The sequence below is a fragment of the Sinocyclocheilus anshuiensis genome, unplaced genomic scaffold (genome assembly GCF_001515605.1).
Source record: "Sinocyclocheilus anshuiensis isolate Anshui unplaced genomic scaffold, SAMN03320099.WGS_v1.1 scaffold1371, whole genome shotgun sequence".
In the NCBI taxonomy this organism is placed as follows: Eukaryota; Metazoa; Chordata; class Actinopteri; order Cypriniformes; family Cyprinidae; genus Sinocyclocheilus; species Sinocyclocheilus anshuiensis.
In genome coordinates, this window is record NW_015539833.1 from 398,283 (window position 1) to 414,158 (window position 15,876).

General features: G+C 36.5%; 2 protein-coding genes and 1 long non-coding RNA gene across 4 annotated transcripts in view; 2 read left to right on the forward strand and 1 right to left on the reverse strand.

Moving 5' to 3' along the window:
* The first annotated feature begins 4,742 nt into the window (after positions 1–4,742).
* Positions 4,743–9,948, forward strand: LOC107684263 (uncharacterized). Its single transcript, XR_001633834.1, has 5 exons — positions 4,743–4,757; positions 5,379–5,526; positions 6,465–6,557; positions 6,876–7,144; positions 9,397–9,948. It is a non-coding gene; the product is annotated as an uncharacterized LOC107684263 (long non-coding RNA).
* Positions 9,949–10,039: 91 nt separating this feature from the next.
* LOC107684262 (3-oxo-5-alpha-steroid 4-dehydrogenase 2-like) lies at positions 10,040–13,889 on the reverse strand. Of its 2 annotated transcripts, none has more exons than XM_016480488.1 (5): positions 13,575–13,889; positions 11,420–11,583; positions 11,214–11,315; positions 10,566–10,716; positions 10,040–10,204 (listed from the first exon to the last, which is right to left on the reverse strand). In XM_016480488.1, exons 1-5 carry the CDS (start codon positions 13,847–13,849, stop codon positions 10,138–10,140), a joined length of 759 nt encoding a protein of 252 aa, XP_016335974.1. In that variant the 5' UTR covers positions 13,850–13,889; the 3' UTR covers positions 10,040–10,137. The 2 variants fall into 2 exon arrangements, with proteins under 2 accessions (XP_016335974.1, XP_016335973.1); XM_016480487.1 differs by having other exon boundaries at positions 10,531–10,716.
* Positions 13,890–15,562: 1,673 nt separating this feature from the next.
* The window catches only part of LOC107684264 (presenilin-2-like), an 8,851-nt gene continuing 8,537 nt past the window's right edge, over positions 15,563–15,876 (forward strand). Inside the window, exon 1 of the mRNA XM_016480489.1 lies at positions 15,563–15,676. The gene's annotated coding sequence lies outside the window, so the exon portion shown is untranslated. The remainder of the gene's footprint in view (positions 15,677–15,876) is intronic.

The following is a 15,876-nucleotide window of genomic DNA, read 5'->3' on the forward strand; positions in this document are numbered from 1 at the left end:
GGCTTCACCATTAGCGATTAGCTTATCTGGATAGGCGTAACTGCTGTGTTATTCTTCAGAGTGATAACAGTCTGATTGGTTTCTCTGATGTTGTAGATGTTTCCCACAGTATCATATCCTTGACATGGGGATACTTAAACACTTCACAAGTGGCTCATTGACAAAGAGGTTACAGTATGAGTTCTGTTTTGTGTAAATTCGTTCAGCGCATATGAATATCATGGCAAAAGTAAAACATAGGCTACTTCAACATAAGCCAGAGATTTCTTTAATAGGAACATTGATTTTCCTGTTGCATAAACTAATGGACTAACCGAGGCATTGCTAGGGTCTTATTGCCATATTGTCCTTGGTTGTTGTGAGGCTCTTTTGGGTTGTTACTAGGTGGTCCAAGTCAAAAGATGGTTGCCAGTGCTTTGCCAAGCAATTGCTAGCATTTTCTGTGTGAGTGCTAGGTGTCTCTCCCTAAAAAAATCTTATAGTTATGATGTACCGACTCTATATTGTTTCGTACATGGATTATCAAAAAAGAAAAAGTGTAGGGTGGGACTTGCTTCTATGCATCGGTTGTATATTGGATAGATGCAGATCTGAATGCAATGCAATAATGGCAACACACATGTGACGAATGGGGCGGGGCCGAGAGCCATGGGAATGGAGCGAGGCCGGTGGAGTAATTGATAATGAGACGAGAGAGGACCAGGCCTGGGTTTTATGTTGTTTTGTTTCTGTTTGTGCGCGGCAGCTGTCCGTGAGGGGCTGTCGTGCTATTTTAAATTTTGTGTTTATTTTATTATTAAATTATGTTCCGTGGGAACGGAGCGAGGCCGGTGGAGTAATTGATAATGAGCGACACCTGCGCCACTCACCGGTCTCGAGTCCCACAGAGGAGCTCCGGAAGGATAAAAGGAGGAGTGACGACAGTGTTGGACGAGAGAGGACCAGGCCTGGACTTTATGTTGATTTGTTTCTGTTTGTGCGCGGCAGTTGTCCGCGAGGGGCTGTTGCGCTATTTTAAGTTTTGTGTTTATTTTATTATTAAAGTTCTGTCAGGACCACTATCGTCAAAATGATAGATACTTAGCATAAAGTTTGGTTTGGCGGTATGGTTCTGTTCTGGGCAAAAACTCCCTGCCCATCCATGCAGCCTGTCATGAATGAGCAGGGAGAGCAGCAGTAATAACCCCCCTAGGGTAAACAGAACAGAACAAGGCAGATATCATTAATGTACTTAATGATATTTAAGTGTAACACATTATACAAGATAAAGGAGTCTGATTCAGCGAGGAATATCAGAAAGCTAAGTCCTGACTGTGGCGAAAGGAGGAGTTGGGGATGGAGGAGGGTAATTTGCTCCTGAGCAAGCGGAGAAAGCTGCTGAATAATATTGAATAGAGCTTATATATGAATGCTGCGATAGGTGTCGTATTCCTATAGGTAGATGTGGTCAGCTGAGAATCAGCTGATGCAAGCTTGACTCACGTGACCTGCCAGAACTCTAATTTATGTTTGAATGTTCGCTGGTTCCCGCCTCCTTCTTCCCGACCTACGAACTGTGTTACAACACACTTGCCAACTTTGCAAATGGTTACCAAAAAATATATATATTTTCTAATGTTTCCATTATTTTTTCACATTTTTTTTTTCAATTTTTTGATAGTGGAGAACATGGCCACATTTACACTGCAGGTCTTGATACCCAGTTCTGATTTGTTGAATATGTCAGATTTTTTTTGACGACCAGCTTATATCTTCTTTTAAAAGTGACCCATATCCGATATCTGCATTTACACTATACACTTGGCAAAATACAGCCAGTCGAATTGCTAAACAAAACTAGCCCAAACTCACCCAACTGTGTTTTTTCTGTGGTTTCCCCCTCCATCAAAACTCTTTCCAGGTGTTTTGTTTTGTTTTGTTTTGTTTTGTTTTGTTTTGTTTTATTTTATACTGGCATCTTATTCATTTATTTCATTTCTTAATCATTAGGCGTGTCACTGTAATACAAACTAGATCCTTTCCCACACTGACTACATGTGTATATGTGTGATAGATGACTGCCTTATAGCCAGCCCTGAGCTTCAACCAATTAGCCAGTTTAAATTGTTATTGCCCTCTGTCATTCCTTCAAAACCTGCCTGCCATTTCTCTTTCTCTGTCTCCTCATGGCATGGGAAGACTGGAAACTATTTGAGGAGAGATGTAAATGAACGCAATAAAGCATCCCACTAACATTTGGGAAATAAACAATCATCTTAATACCAGGAATGACTGACACATGTTTTCTGTAAAGTGATTTTGTAGTGAACTATTATGACTGTCCATTTCTATGAATCTGAGACATGAATGCAGGCTAAAAACTAAAAACTGAGACAGACACTCCCACACATTTATCGTCTTATAGTAATCTAGTAGGTATAGTTGTCATCTTAACACACACACATACACACACTGTGGAGGAGCCTGGCACGCTCTTGGTGGGATTACTTGTGGAGTTGCAGTGTGTGTGAGGGCAAATTCTCATGGGAACTGCAGAGACGCTGGCCTGTTTTAACAAATACAGCGTGTTTACCACACAGGCTTATTAGAGAGAAAGCCTGGTGTCGAAATGAGTGGGAATGTTGTATTGTGAAGGATATTTCAGTCCCACTTCATACACAAAGATCAGAGGACTGCATTTATAGAAGCGTTAAAGAAAAAGTTCACCCAGAAATGCAAATACTGCCATTATTTTCTCAAACTCATGTCGTTTTTTAGGTGGTACACAAAAGTTGAATTTGTGAAGGATCTTTACACAGCGCCAAAGAACGACAGTTCTGGGAAGAGCTGCTTGAGCCTGCTTCCCGTCTATCAGGGAATGTTCTCAGATCTTTGGCGAACATTCTGAACAAATGTTCTTCCAGTAACATTAATAGAACGTTCATTCAAAGTTATCTGGTCTTTAATAATGTTGTTGAAACTTTAGCACAAAAACTGGTAAATGTATAGCCTACAGCAGGGCTGTCCAAACTCGGTCCTGGAGGGCCGGTGTCCTGCAGAGTTTAGCTCCAACTTGCCTCAACACACCTGACTGGAAGTTTCTATTGCTGTGTCCTAATTCATAGGCTACATCCTTCGAAGTGCGCATTTGAAGGCCGATTGCGTCATGGCGGCGCAACGAAGGCTGTCCCAATTCAAAGCCCGCTTCCTTTTTTTTTTAAAATTTTTTTTATTGAATCACTCAAATTCAACACTTTACAGTAGCCAGGGGGTGAACACAAAGAAAAAGAGATAAAAAATTACAGTGAAATAAAGAGAAAATAAAACATAAATTACATAAAAACATGGAAATGTTTACATACATTAATACACTTAACAGCTTTCTTGTTTATCAAATTGTAAATTGATTTTAGGTATTGTTTAACTTCTGATTTCAAAATGAGAAACAATGGTTTATAATTGCCGTACTTGCATTTATGTATACTAAGCGTTGCCAGCAAAAGTAATAAATTAATCAAATAATATTCCTTATGGAATGATAAGTCGTAAGTGAAAAACACAAATAAAACATTTTCAAAACAAAGTTGAAAGCTGGGCATGATATGATCTCTAACAAATGAGCAGAAATTTGACCAAAAATTGACTAAGGACAACTCCAAAATAAATGAAAAAACGTTTCTGTATGTAGACCACAAAATGTACATAGTGTATCAATATCACAGTTAAATCTGTTTACAAGGAAAAAGTTACTGGGGTAATATTTATAAATGAGTTTGAAAGAAATTTCTTTTACTTTATTTGAAAGAAATTTCTTGTACTTTATTTGTGATTAAATATGTATGAGGTAATTTCCAGATTTTATGCCATATCAAAACATCAACACAGCTATTCCAGAAAGTTACAATAGGAGGTCTAGAGACAACATCCCTTTGAAAAAGGGCCCGAACCTGTCGATTATTGTGTTTAGCAGAGGAAGAAGAAAAACAAACTCGACCAACAGCAGTGTCAACAGGATCAAAAGACTGCAGAGAAGATTGGGGACATGTATTTTTACAAAGCATTTTTAAACCAGAGGGGACAGCATCCATAACTACAGCATATTCTTTAGGAAAGCTCGCTTCCTACGAAGGCTGCGTTTGAAAGCCTATTGCGTCACTGCGGCGCGACGAAGGCTGCAGCAATTCGAACGCGACTTCAAATGCGTCCTCCGTTTCTCCGGCAAATGAAGGATACATGAGATGGATCCTTCGCAGCCTACCCTATCCCAGAATTCATAGCGTGCCGGTGACGACGGGACTTTTATTCAAACAAAATAGCGGTGATGGTTCTGTGGCTGCCAATCCATTTATGTACATAATAATCAATAATAGAATAAACAAAATCACATGTTGGTAAGATATAAGTCGACATTTAATCGCTTTATATTTTTTTATTTTTTCACGTCATTACAATATTAAAGTAAGTCTTACATTTAAAGTGTAATTCGATAATTCAAAGTCAAAAACTAATAAGGCTAGACTCGGAGCGTCCTTCGAAGGCCGTGTCGGCCGCATCCTTCGGAGGACCCGTCCTCCGAAGGATGCGGCCTTTGAATTGGGACACAGCTTATGCCTAGTAAGAGCTTGATTAGCTGGTTCAGGTGTGTTTAATTAGTGTTGGAGCTAAACTCTGCAGGACACCGGCCCTCCAGGACCGAGTTTGGACAGCCCTGGCCTACAGCATTCATGGAACTTTTTTTTTTCATCTCAGTTGGAAATTTGTCGAACAATTTCTGAATGGTAGTACTTGTTTCAGAACGTTCACATTCAAAAGTAACATTTGCATAATGTTTTTAATATGATAAATTTGAATGTTCCCTTACCCTGATAGCACACAGAGACGTCTATCTGACGTCTGCATTTACTTGTACAAGACGTATTTTTTAGAGTGTTTGCTCAATAGGCATCTATAGGACGTTTCCTATCATATGCCAGATAGACGTTTAGAAAATGTCTTCAAGATGTTATTTAGAATGTATGACATTCTATAACTGACGTCTTAAAGACGTCTATCAGATGTTTGTACACAGCCGATGCTTTCCAGATGAAGTGATCTTCAACAGACACCTTGCAGACATACGTACATAAGCATATAGACAGTGCTATATAAGGTTCGCAAAACCAAGAAAAATTTTTTTTTTAGAACATTTAAAAATACTGCACATTTTGAATGTTTAGAGAACATTAAGAAATAACGTTTTCATAATGGAAATGTTAGCAAACATTTCTTAGAACATGTTTTTGTTAGCTGATGTTCCTGACCTACACTGTGTAAATTGATCAGTTAGCCTACAGGTGAGTAATTCCAGTCGTGCCAGTGGATCGGAACAGTGTGGAATGATCTTATTTTTAATGTTGTAGTATCAAATCCTCCAAAAGCTCCACACCCTGTCATTAGTGTCTTTAAAGAGATAAGACCCAGATGCTGCACATTCCGGGAATTATAAAAGATAGTCACAGACTACGGCATACACAGTCATACTGAAATGCTCTTCTTCTTCCATGTCAGGTATGTAGACTGTCATTACCTTTTATAAATGTTTTTGGAACATAATGCAGTGGAGCAAAATGCAGCGTAGCTACACCTTGTTACACAGGAATGAAACACTGAGAAGCAGAGAGATTTTATTGTAAACAGTCAGCCAGCTGTGTTCTCAGATAGTTTTGTATCAAATCAACGGTTTTTGCTTTGAGTAACTTAAAACTAGGCTAATTCATAGTTCATACAACAACCTGAAGCACATTACAGCCCTCTATATACAATGTATAGGCCTAGGCTACTGCATAATATGCTAAGCAGTGCACTAGTATTTCCTTTTAGACTCTCTTCTCTGTCCATAATGGACACACTTTTGCGCATCACCTTTAACGTATCACATCTGCTCACAAGGGTGCTCACTAACACGCTTGTGAATGAAGCTATAACGTAAGTGAATAGCTCTCTCTGCTGGTTCTACATAGGTGGGACATTTTTTCCCCCAAATGAAAATCCGCCTATTTGATTGATTATCTGTTGGAATAAGGATATCACGACGAATATTCATGTTTTTAATACTTATTGATTTTTAACCCTTCATTAAGCCTCTTTAAATAACACACAGGTATTATCACCTACAATAAATCCAAGCAGCATAAACTGAAAAAGAATATACATATACTATAAATAATTTAGACAGCATGCCACAAAATTTGGAACAACTTTAACAAATTTACATATGCGTAAATAAATCAAGCCCCCTATTATTATATTAATAATACAGGTGCGGTGCCTTTAAAAAAAATATTATTTTATCATGTCCCGAAGTAGCTTTTTACAAATAGTGCGATACAAACCCCCAGTGTGTGACCCAAAACAACTTCCTACAGTTAATAATAAAATTTAATAATTAAAACAGCATTTTAATGGTTGCACTGAATTGAAATATTTTAATTTTTAAATTTTCACAGTAATATTTTTAGTCAGGACAATTAGCGGCTACCTACGTCTCCATCGTCAGGACCCAAAATGGTGGCGGCGTGAGTAGAAACCAAAACCTGAAGGTGAGTGAGTGAGTGAGTGAGTAATTATAGAAATTGCTATAAGCATGTGCACATTTAACATGTTATCACCTAACAGATATTTCATTTGTCAACCCGCCTATTTGCTTCTAAACCTGTCAAAATGATAAACGACAGCGTTATACAATATTACTGCGTCTAAAATGAATGAGAGTATTAATTCACATGTAGAAGAGAGACCGGGGCAAGTTGGCACACTTTTTTAATCGCAATGATTGTGATGTCAGCTGCCTACATCAATCTCTTCCCCTTGTTCCACTGGCCTGGCATTAGTTTATTCGTGTTTTTCATGTCTTCTAGTTTTTATAGACATGAGTAAGCTCCGGAGCTTTTGGCATAACTATAAAGTGCTGATTGTTATGGGCTCTGGCCTTGGGATGGTTCACTGGGGTTGGTACTCGATCAAATCCAATCCACTACTGAAGAAGAGCAGGGAGGAATATATTCCCGAACCGGGCATCGTGTCGTACGTCGCTCCGTCCCCACCGCCTCTGCCGCCTCTGCCCGAGAAGAGCAAGAAGAGAGCGACCAAAGACAAGGAGTAACTGCTGCTGCTGCTGCTCAACAAGGTGGGAAGAGCTCAATGTAATCTGTTAAAGGGACAGTTCGTTCAAAAATGAAAACTATGTCATAATTTACTCACCCTGAGGGACGTGGTCACTAGTGCTGGGCGGTATGACCAAAAATTTACATCACGGTATTTTTCAAAATTATACCGGTTCACGGTACATGACGGTATTTTTTTTTTGTGCATGACCGGGTGTTAACCATATTTTCTACTGATTGAGAGAGGAAATACTGCAGTATATTGACTTAGAATGCCCTATTTTACTGTCATGATGAGTGAATATTGTCAAAAAATACCACACTAAATAGTGACTAAACACGACCCCTTTTAATACATGTTAACCAGGAGTCACTCTCATTTATATCGCGGCGTCGTCTAATAAAATCAACATGCGTCTACACTAAAGAGAGGCTATGCGGTTGTTTTGGCTATATTACTTTTTTGTCTCATGCAGCGCACTGCCTGCGTGATATTAACAGACGAACTACGCTCATATTTATAATTCCAAACAATCAGTAAGCGACAGGTGCTTGGAAACGCTGTTTTGTACTCATTTATTGACGAATCGGATATTGTGGATGAGTTCTTCTGTGTCATCACGTTCTATTAGTTCTACAGCTTCAGTTTCGGAACTTTCACGCTTAGTAACACATACAGCTGTTCCCTCACCACAGTGCAACAGTGAAAAGGGACCCCTTTCAAACAGTGTCGCGTTCCCAACGTTGTTTAAGCGACATACACCGGTATTGCGGTATTTTAAAAATTTATATCATAACAAAAATAAACACCGGTATTCGGTATGAACCGGTATACCGCCCAGCACTAGTGGTCACTACAACCTTGAGCTGTGAGCTGTCATTGTGATGCTAGAAGATTCTTCAAAGTGTTTGTTTTCCATGAGAATAAAGTCACACTGGTTTGGAATGAAATGAGTGAGTAAATGATGACATTCAGGATGACATTCATTTGAACTGCCACTTAGATAAGTGTGTGTGATCTGTCCTTGAGCTCTGTTATTAGTCACTCAGGTCACAATTTCTCATTGTTTACACAAGAATATGAATGAACACATGCTGTTCTTTTCTCTGTTGAAAGTGTGTGCATTTAATCTTATCTGTAAAGATTACAGGAACATTTCTTGATAACGTCAGATTTGGTCAAAGTGTAGAGAGTGCGATTTTTATGATTTCATTCTCTATTTCGACAGGGGGAAATGGCCTTAATGCGTCCAAAATTTGAATTTGTTATATTTATGTTTTCATTTAAAGTTTTCACAATTTTGTTGTTTTTATTCATTTTTAAAATGCCTATGAAGTTTTTATTCATTTTTATTTATTTTAGTACAAGAAAAAGAAAAAAAATTGCATTTGCAACTAGCCGATGTAAAATGTCATTTTTTTCATGTTTTATTTCAGTTAGCATTTATTTGATTTCAAATTACAAAAATGTAGTTTAACTACGATAACCCTGTATCCAAAGCACTTTAAATTCACTTCAGAACTGAACCGTGACCATTTCTCTTTTATACATGGCTGCTAATGTTTTTACAGGTGTCACCACAAAAAAAGATACATTTATTTTTAGGTTATTTATTATGTTTAATATATATAAAACATGCATATGTAAATATGTATATATAATGATATATTCAAATATATTTTATATATGTAAATGTTAAATATAATTTATTATAAATGATGTTTAAAATGTATTTATGCATTAAATGCATTTATTATGCATTAAATATATACATAATATATTAATTATATTTTTATATATATATTTATTATTGATATAATTTAATTACTCTTCATTGTAATTTTAAATTTTTTTAAGTTATAATTACAAAGAATATTGTGTCATATCTTTCACTCAGCAAATAATTTAAAAACGGTTATCGTTTAGGTGAAATGCTCTGTTACCTAAACGTTTGTTATAAAAAACATTTGTTACCTTAATTTGCAAATATAGTGGGTTTTACCTTTATCAAGCTATAATAATAATAAAAATATTCTGACAAATCCTAGTTTGTACAGTTGTTTAACTCCAGCCCTCTATAAGTAGTGTCATTCAACAAAAAATGACAAAGTTCCCAGAAGTCATTCATTTTCATTAAAACAACAGCAGCTGTTGGTGAAGTTGAGCGGAGTTCAACTTTATGCAAATAACTAAAGATCACAACACTTTGAGCAGCTGCTGATGTGTCAGTTGATTAGCCCTTTCTTTCCTAACGTTCTCATTTGCATTTTGCAGGTCCTCCTCTTCTGAAGACGTTAGTGTACAGCGAGGACAGAGAAGATGAGGAACCAGAGCTGGCTGAAGAAGAACTGGTTTTGGGTTGCCGGTGGTGCATTTGCTGCTATTCATTTTGGCACGTGGGTCCTGCAGAAAGCGATGAAGAGTTCGGTGCAGACTGAACAGCAGCTCAAACGCAGGGATGAGTAAAAGCAAATAATTTATGCATTTGAGGGATTATGGGGGTTGTGTGTGGTTTATTACAGTTAATCTAAGTGCTTTGTTGTCTGTCTAGTGACAAATTAAAAATACACACTTTGCTTCCGATGCACACATATGAGACAATGTCATCTATGGATATCATTTGAAAGTAATATATATTTTTTTTAATTCTGAAAGTGGATGTGTTGCTAAGAAATTCTGAGTGGATGAAGCATTTAATGAGGCCAAAACATACAGAAACACTTGAGTTCGCTGGACTTTGAACAGCAGCATTGCATGTTTTGTTTCATGTTTCTTAAGCACCTGTGACACTCGACCAGTTATGGTCCTTTGATGAAGTCTTTTGACAAGTCTGTGCAAATGGGAATATGTATATAAATGACCATTCTCCACTATGCACAGATGTATACATAGGTTTTTAATGGTGTATTTAAAAAAATAAATACAATATTTCAGAAATGTTCCCTTTGGGTGTGAGTAGGACTTGCAGTAACAACATCAGGAAATAGTTTTTCTGCTTGTAAATTTCTGACTTTGTTATAGCAGGAAAGGGATCACAGCCTTTCTTGATTTAGGGTAATCTTTAAATCTCTCCAAGTAATACCTGTGAAGAAAACAAGGCATTTACTTCCAGGTTTGCACAAGGCTTTATAAAAACATAAACCCTTTATTATAATCCAGAACATAACTTTGTGTACCAGATGCTGGATTCCTTACTTGAAATAAAATAAAATAGCAAGCACCATTAAAAGCTAATGCTGGTGTGCCCTATTGAGCAAAAACATTTCAATTCAACTTTTTATCAGTATTTTTTGGTTTCAAATCAGTTATGTTTATATTTAAAAATACAGTAATCTAAAGCAGGTATCTTTAGAAGGCTGCATTTTAGAACAGCCTTCACATCTGAGTGTGAAATTGTAGGGCCCTCACTAGATTTCGGAGCAAAGTTTGTGTCAGGACAGCACCTGTGATGGTGGTAGGCTCGAGGCCCAATGGAGCAGATAGTGAATAGAGCAAAGGAGAAAGCAGGAAAGGACCAGCAGGCCACAGCGTATCCACACCATTCAACGATCTCCCCAAAGAAGTTGGCACCAGAGACCAGCTCAAACATTCCTCCTGAAGAGAACACAATGCGAATATATAGTGCAGAACTGAATTCAGGAATAAGGAGGTTCAGTCTCACTCAGATCAATCTTTTTAAGAATATGCCTGGGTCGTATTACAACGCCAAAATCAAAATAATAATTTGAGACCCATGGAGAATTTTTTTTTTGAATTAATTTTATTTTATTTAAATATGATTAATGTTTATATTAATTTAATATAATTATTAAAATTATATATTTATATTAAAACAACTTTTATTAAAGTTTTAAAAATTATTAGTATTTATATTAATTTATGATAATACTTATTAAAATTATATACATATAAATTACAATTTATTATACTATATCAAATATGTGGTCATATATCTATAACATTATAAAATTATATAATAAGTTATAATTATATTGATTTATTTTCTTACTTTTCCCCACATAATTATCCATGAATCCATTTGACTGAAGAATATAACAACATAATTAATCTCATCATAATCAAAAACTGACCTCGAGGGATTTTATAGCTGACCTCTCCTGGTTTCCTCAGGTTTCGTAAAATATAGTCGCTGTGGATGTTGATGGCCATTCCAGTGAAAAACATCAACACACCTGGAAGAAACATTCATTGAGTGTTTTTACACTGACATTCATTGATTCAAATGAATATAGTTCATCAAAAAGATCTGGTTGTCTGTTAGCAGCATGTACAGTACCAGTAATGAAGCGCGTGTCTCTGTGCCATCCGCTGTGGTACTGAGTGCAGTGGAGCATGTGGTGACCCTGCAGAAAACCGTTCACAGAGCAGAAGACCACCGCACTCACCACAATGTGCAGAGGAGACGGCCGGCCTTTAGTCAGCAAGGAGAATACAAAAGTCCTGCAGGAACACCAAAGAGTGTGAGGAAACAGAGAAATCAGATATGTTTTCTGCTTTATATTATCGTCTTGTTTAATGTGATTTTTCACAGCTGAACTTGTCTCCTTTCCCTTTTGTCATTGTGACATGGGAGAACAATAAGGGCAATTTACTCAAAGAGGCTTCTTGTTTTCTGTGTTGTATCAGGAGCCAGAATAAAAGATCCAGATAAGCGAATGCCTTCTTCCCCCAGTTTGATAGGATCTACACAACACACATAGGTTTTTACTGTATTCTAACTGGTGTCTCAAACCACACTAGTATTTACCTCAGCTTGCAGAAAAGCTTAAATAACTTTTCATGTGACTTTTTTATTATTACCACCTCTGTTTTGAGTGGTTGTCAGTGTATGTTAAAGGTAGGCCTAAAAGATTGTAGTACTTCAGCAGGTTGGTATATTAACATTATACAGTGGGTACGGAAAGTATTCAGACCCCCTTAAATTTTTCACTCTTTGTTATATTGCAGCCATTTGCTAAAATCTCCGTACCCACTGTATATTAATGAAATATGCATTTTTGTTTGACTGTTTACTGTACATTTAAGCTTAGTCGGTAAAACCAAATATGTAACGTTCTGGCAACCACAGCTGCTGTTTTTTCGTGTCTGTGGCAGGATGTGTATTTCAAGTAAATGTAGCGAGTAGTGAAATGACTGTATTCTCTCTTATGCTGTTTCAGCAGAGACTTACAGGATATGTTTGCAGAAAATTGTATGTTCTGATTTGTAGAGATTTGATTTGATAAGCTTGATGTAACAAGATTATGTAAACAAGATTTTTTTTTTCATCAGAAATGTGGCTAAAAATAGAACTGAAAACTAAGCAACCTGACAATTAGGCAAAGTCTTGCAAGTCAGTTCACTCTTCAGCCATCTTAATTCCCCGGGCCGCTGTTTTCTATGTTTAAGCATGCAAGCACAGTCCTGTCTAATTGAATTGGGCAAACTTAAATAGTGTTATTTACATACTGGCATTTAAAAAATAAAATGCAAAGAATACAGGAAATATTGCTTCTTTAGCTAAAATCAGCATGTAAACTGTATTTTTCAGACTGGCCAAGCTAATGAGGATGCATTTCAAATGAAAAATGAGATTAGAGAAAGAGGTACAAGGTTACCACAGTGCAATTCACCCTTCGCTGGGAGTTTGATTGACAGGCGAACTGACCAATCATAGCGTCGAATTTGTCATTTTGTCAACCAGACAGGAGAACAGATTAACGTCGGTGGACCTGGACTCTTTGACTTCATATCCTCCCTTACGTGTGTTGTTACAAATGATTTTTCCTTCCTCTTCATTCTACTGGACTGAGTTGCACCATAACTGAAAAAGAAGCTCTGCCTGTAAACCTGGCTAATGACATTACCAGCTCAAGTTTGAGAATTTGTACTTTAGACATCCAAAGTACAAAGTACATTTGTACAGGTCATCATGACTTTATGCCACTTTGTAAAATTATAAAGATTGAGGCAGTATATTTCAAATATAGTCACAGCTGGAGATGGACAGTCCTAACTCAAGTGTGAAAGCAGACGACAATCACTATACAAACAGCTATTTTCACATACCTAACTCTTATAAAAATCAGCTTAACAGTTTTAGGTGAGAGGTGTCAGCCTTGCAAAAGAAAAGTGTTCATTTTTTTTCTGTCACTTATAGGCTAATATATATTATATTTTGACTATATACTTGTAGTATAATTTTCAGTACAGTTTACAACTCTTTACAGACCAGATAGTGAGTCTAGGTTATGCACCATTTACTTTCCTATTGCAAAACTCAAAACCACAAAAACGAAACTATGAGGTTTTGTATGTTAATCTCTGATACAGCTGTACTTCTTTTGAACATTCTTAGAAAAGTTCCTTGCCAGTATTAATTAATCTGGTTCTTGTTATGCTGTTGTTGGCATTAATGCACTAGTCTATATGTGAACTGTGAACATCATTACCTCTGAAAGTAGTGCAAGCAAAAGGTCCAGAGCAGTAAATGTCTTCCTATCCCCGGCAAACTTTCTGTTGTCAAATACAACAGCACAGGAACTAGGAATGATGGAAGTTCCTGAATAAACCATCCTGTCTTGGCTGGGACCATCATTCCGGGGGATTTTGTGTCCACATAACGTCCGTACGGCGTGTGTGTTGTCATTTGCCGCAGGAGGTGAAGCACTCCACAAACTACACATGCCCAGCTACAATAGTGAATAGTGTTTTCCTGGCAAAGCATTGCTGCTTCTCTGTATGTTTCTCAATGCACTGCAGTGTTACCCTCTCACTATTTTGACCTTTATAGTGAAAAGGTATTCACCCTCATGTAAAACCCTTGGGTTCCTCCCACCAGATTTTATTGGCTCCATATATGCATGAAATGTAATATCCATCTGGGTGAGAGCAAATAAACATCTGAAGTCAATGAGTGACTCCAGTCATAAAGAAACACATGAGCGCACTGAGACATTGGGATTTTTTTCCTAAAATGCTCCAGTAAAATATATTTTTTTAAAAGAACTTCTGAAACAAAACAAAAAACCTTTCATATGCAGTCACATGTAGTTTGAATGCTCGGTCTGAAGAGATATTTGAAGATTATGAGCTGTTGCCAGGGTGTTCTGGGTGTTTGCCAAGATTTTCTAGGTGGTTGATGGATGACAAACTATGCAGACTTTCTTTCTGAATTTATTCATCCATTTCAGACGGGCATTTATAATAATACCTCTTTAATCTTTGTAGATTATTTTTTTCAGAAGGTAATCAAACTCTTAACAAGTGACTATTTAAAAGCATACATTATTTAAATCATAATATTAAAAATAAATAAATAAATAATATTTAAAATACTTTTTTCATTGTCTCAGACCATATTATGGTACGATAAATGGTTAAAATACTACCACTACTAAGAATTATTAATATTATTAATAAGCAATGGTAATTGAACTTTATAAAGTACAAATGTATTTTAAGATTATTAGCAGAATCTTAGAAAATAATTAAGCAATGCATTTAATGTGTCAATATCAAAGACTGTTAAGAATGCCTGTTGGTTGAAACAAGTGAAATTTATGCCGACAGCACCTGTTTGTTTGTGGATATTATATGAAGCTTACCACATAACAAAAAAATGTAAATCAAATTTAAATCACATCTTTAAATTAGTGCTGTCAAGTCAAACGATTAATTGGATCCAAAATAAAAGTGTTTGTTTACATAATATATGTGTGTGTATTGTTTATATTTATTATGTATATATAAATGCACAAACATACATATGTATATATTAAAAAAAATAAAAATACAGGTATATATATTTATATTCATATATAATTTATATTAAATATAAATATTTTATATATAAACAAAACATATTTTCTTTAAAATTATACATGCATGTGTGTGTTTATATATAAATAATAAATATAGCCTACACGGTAGGCCTACACACACACATATATAAACAAAAACGTTCGCGATTAATCGTTTGATAGCACTGATTTAAAGCCCGTTTTCGCCACTGAATAAAAAATTAAAAAGGTAATTGCGACTTTTTATCTCACAATTCTGACTTTTTTGTCTCATAATTGCATGATACAAACTCGTAGTTCTGACTTTTTTCCGCAATTGCGAGTTTAAAAAATCATAATTGTGAGATATAAACTCGCAATTCTGATAAATAAAGTCAGAATTGCGTGATATAAACTCACAATTGCGAGAAAAAAAGTCAGAATTTTCAGAAGGGGCTGATATGGGTGGGTTTAGGGATCAGGGGGTGGAGACGGGTAGGTTTAGGTATATGTAAGGTGGGAGGAGTTGGATCTGGATCCAACCTCGCCCCCTGCATCTTGTGTTCTGCAGTGAGGTCCATCTCATTTTTTTTTAATTGAATGCAATAAGAAATTGTGTTTTGTTGACATGAAATGTGGTCAGGTGACGTCACGCGCTCGAGGATCAGCTGATCGGCGTCACTTCCTCATTGGGATTCGCGATGTTTTGACGGAGTCTTTCTGCAAATATCGCTGCTGGATCGACATTCATGTAAATACTGTCGCATTTGAAGGTATTTCATTCTTCTCAGCTGTACGCTTCATCAGATGTGGTTTTACTTCAGACGCGGGGAGGACCTGGGTTTCCAGACACATTAGGAGATGTTGGGCAGTCATGGATCATGATAAATGCTTTGATCTGGGTTTGTGGAATATTATTAGAATATGACAGTATAATGAGTAAGAGCAGGGGTGTATTACGGTCATTATAAGG

Excerpts from the sequence above, each read along its gene's own strand:
- LOC107684262 (XM_016480487.1), bottom strand. The coding sequence starts at position 13,849 with ATGCTTTGCCAGGAAAACACTATTCACTATTGTAGCTGGGCATGTGTA. Across the intron at positions 11,584-13,574 it reads TGCTTGCACTACTTTCAGAG|GACTTTTGTATTCTCCTTGC; the intron begins GTAATGATGTTC and ends GTGTTCCTGCAG. Across the intron at positions 11,316-11,419 it reads AGACACGCGCTTCATTACTG|GTGTGTTGATGTTTTTCACT; the intron begins GTACTGTACATG and ends TGTTTCTTCCAG.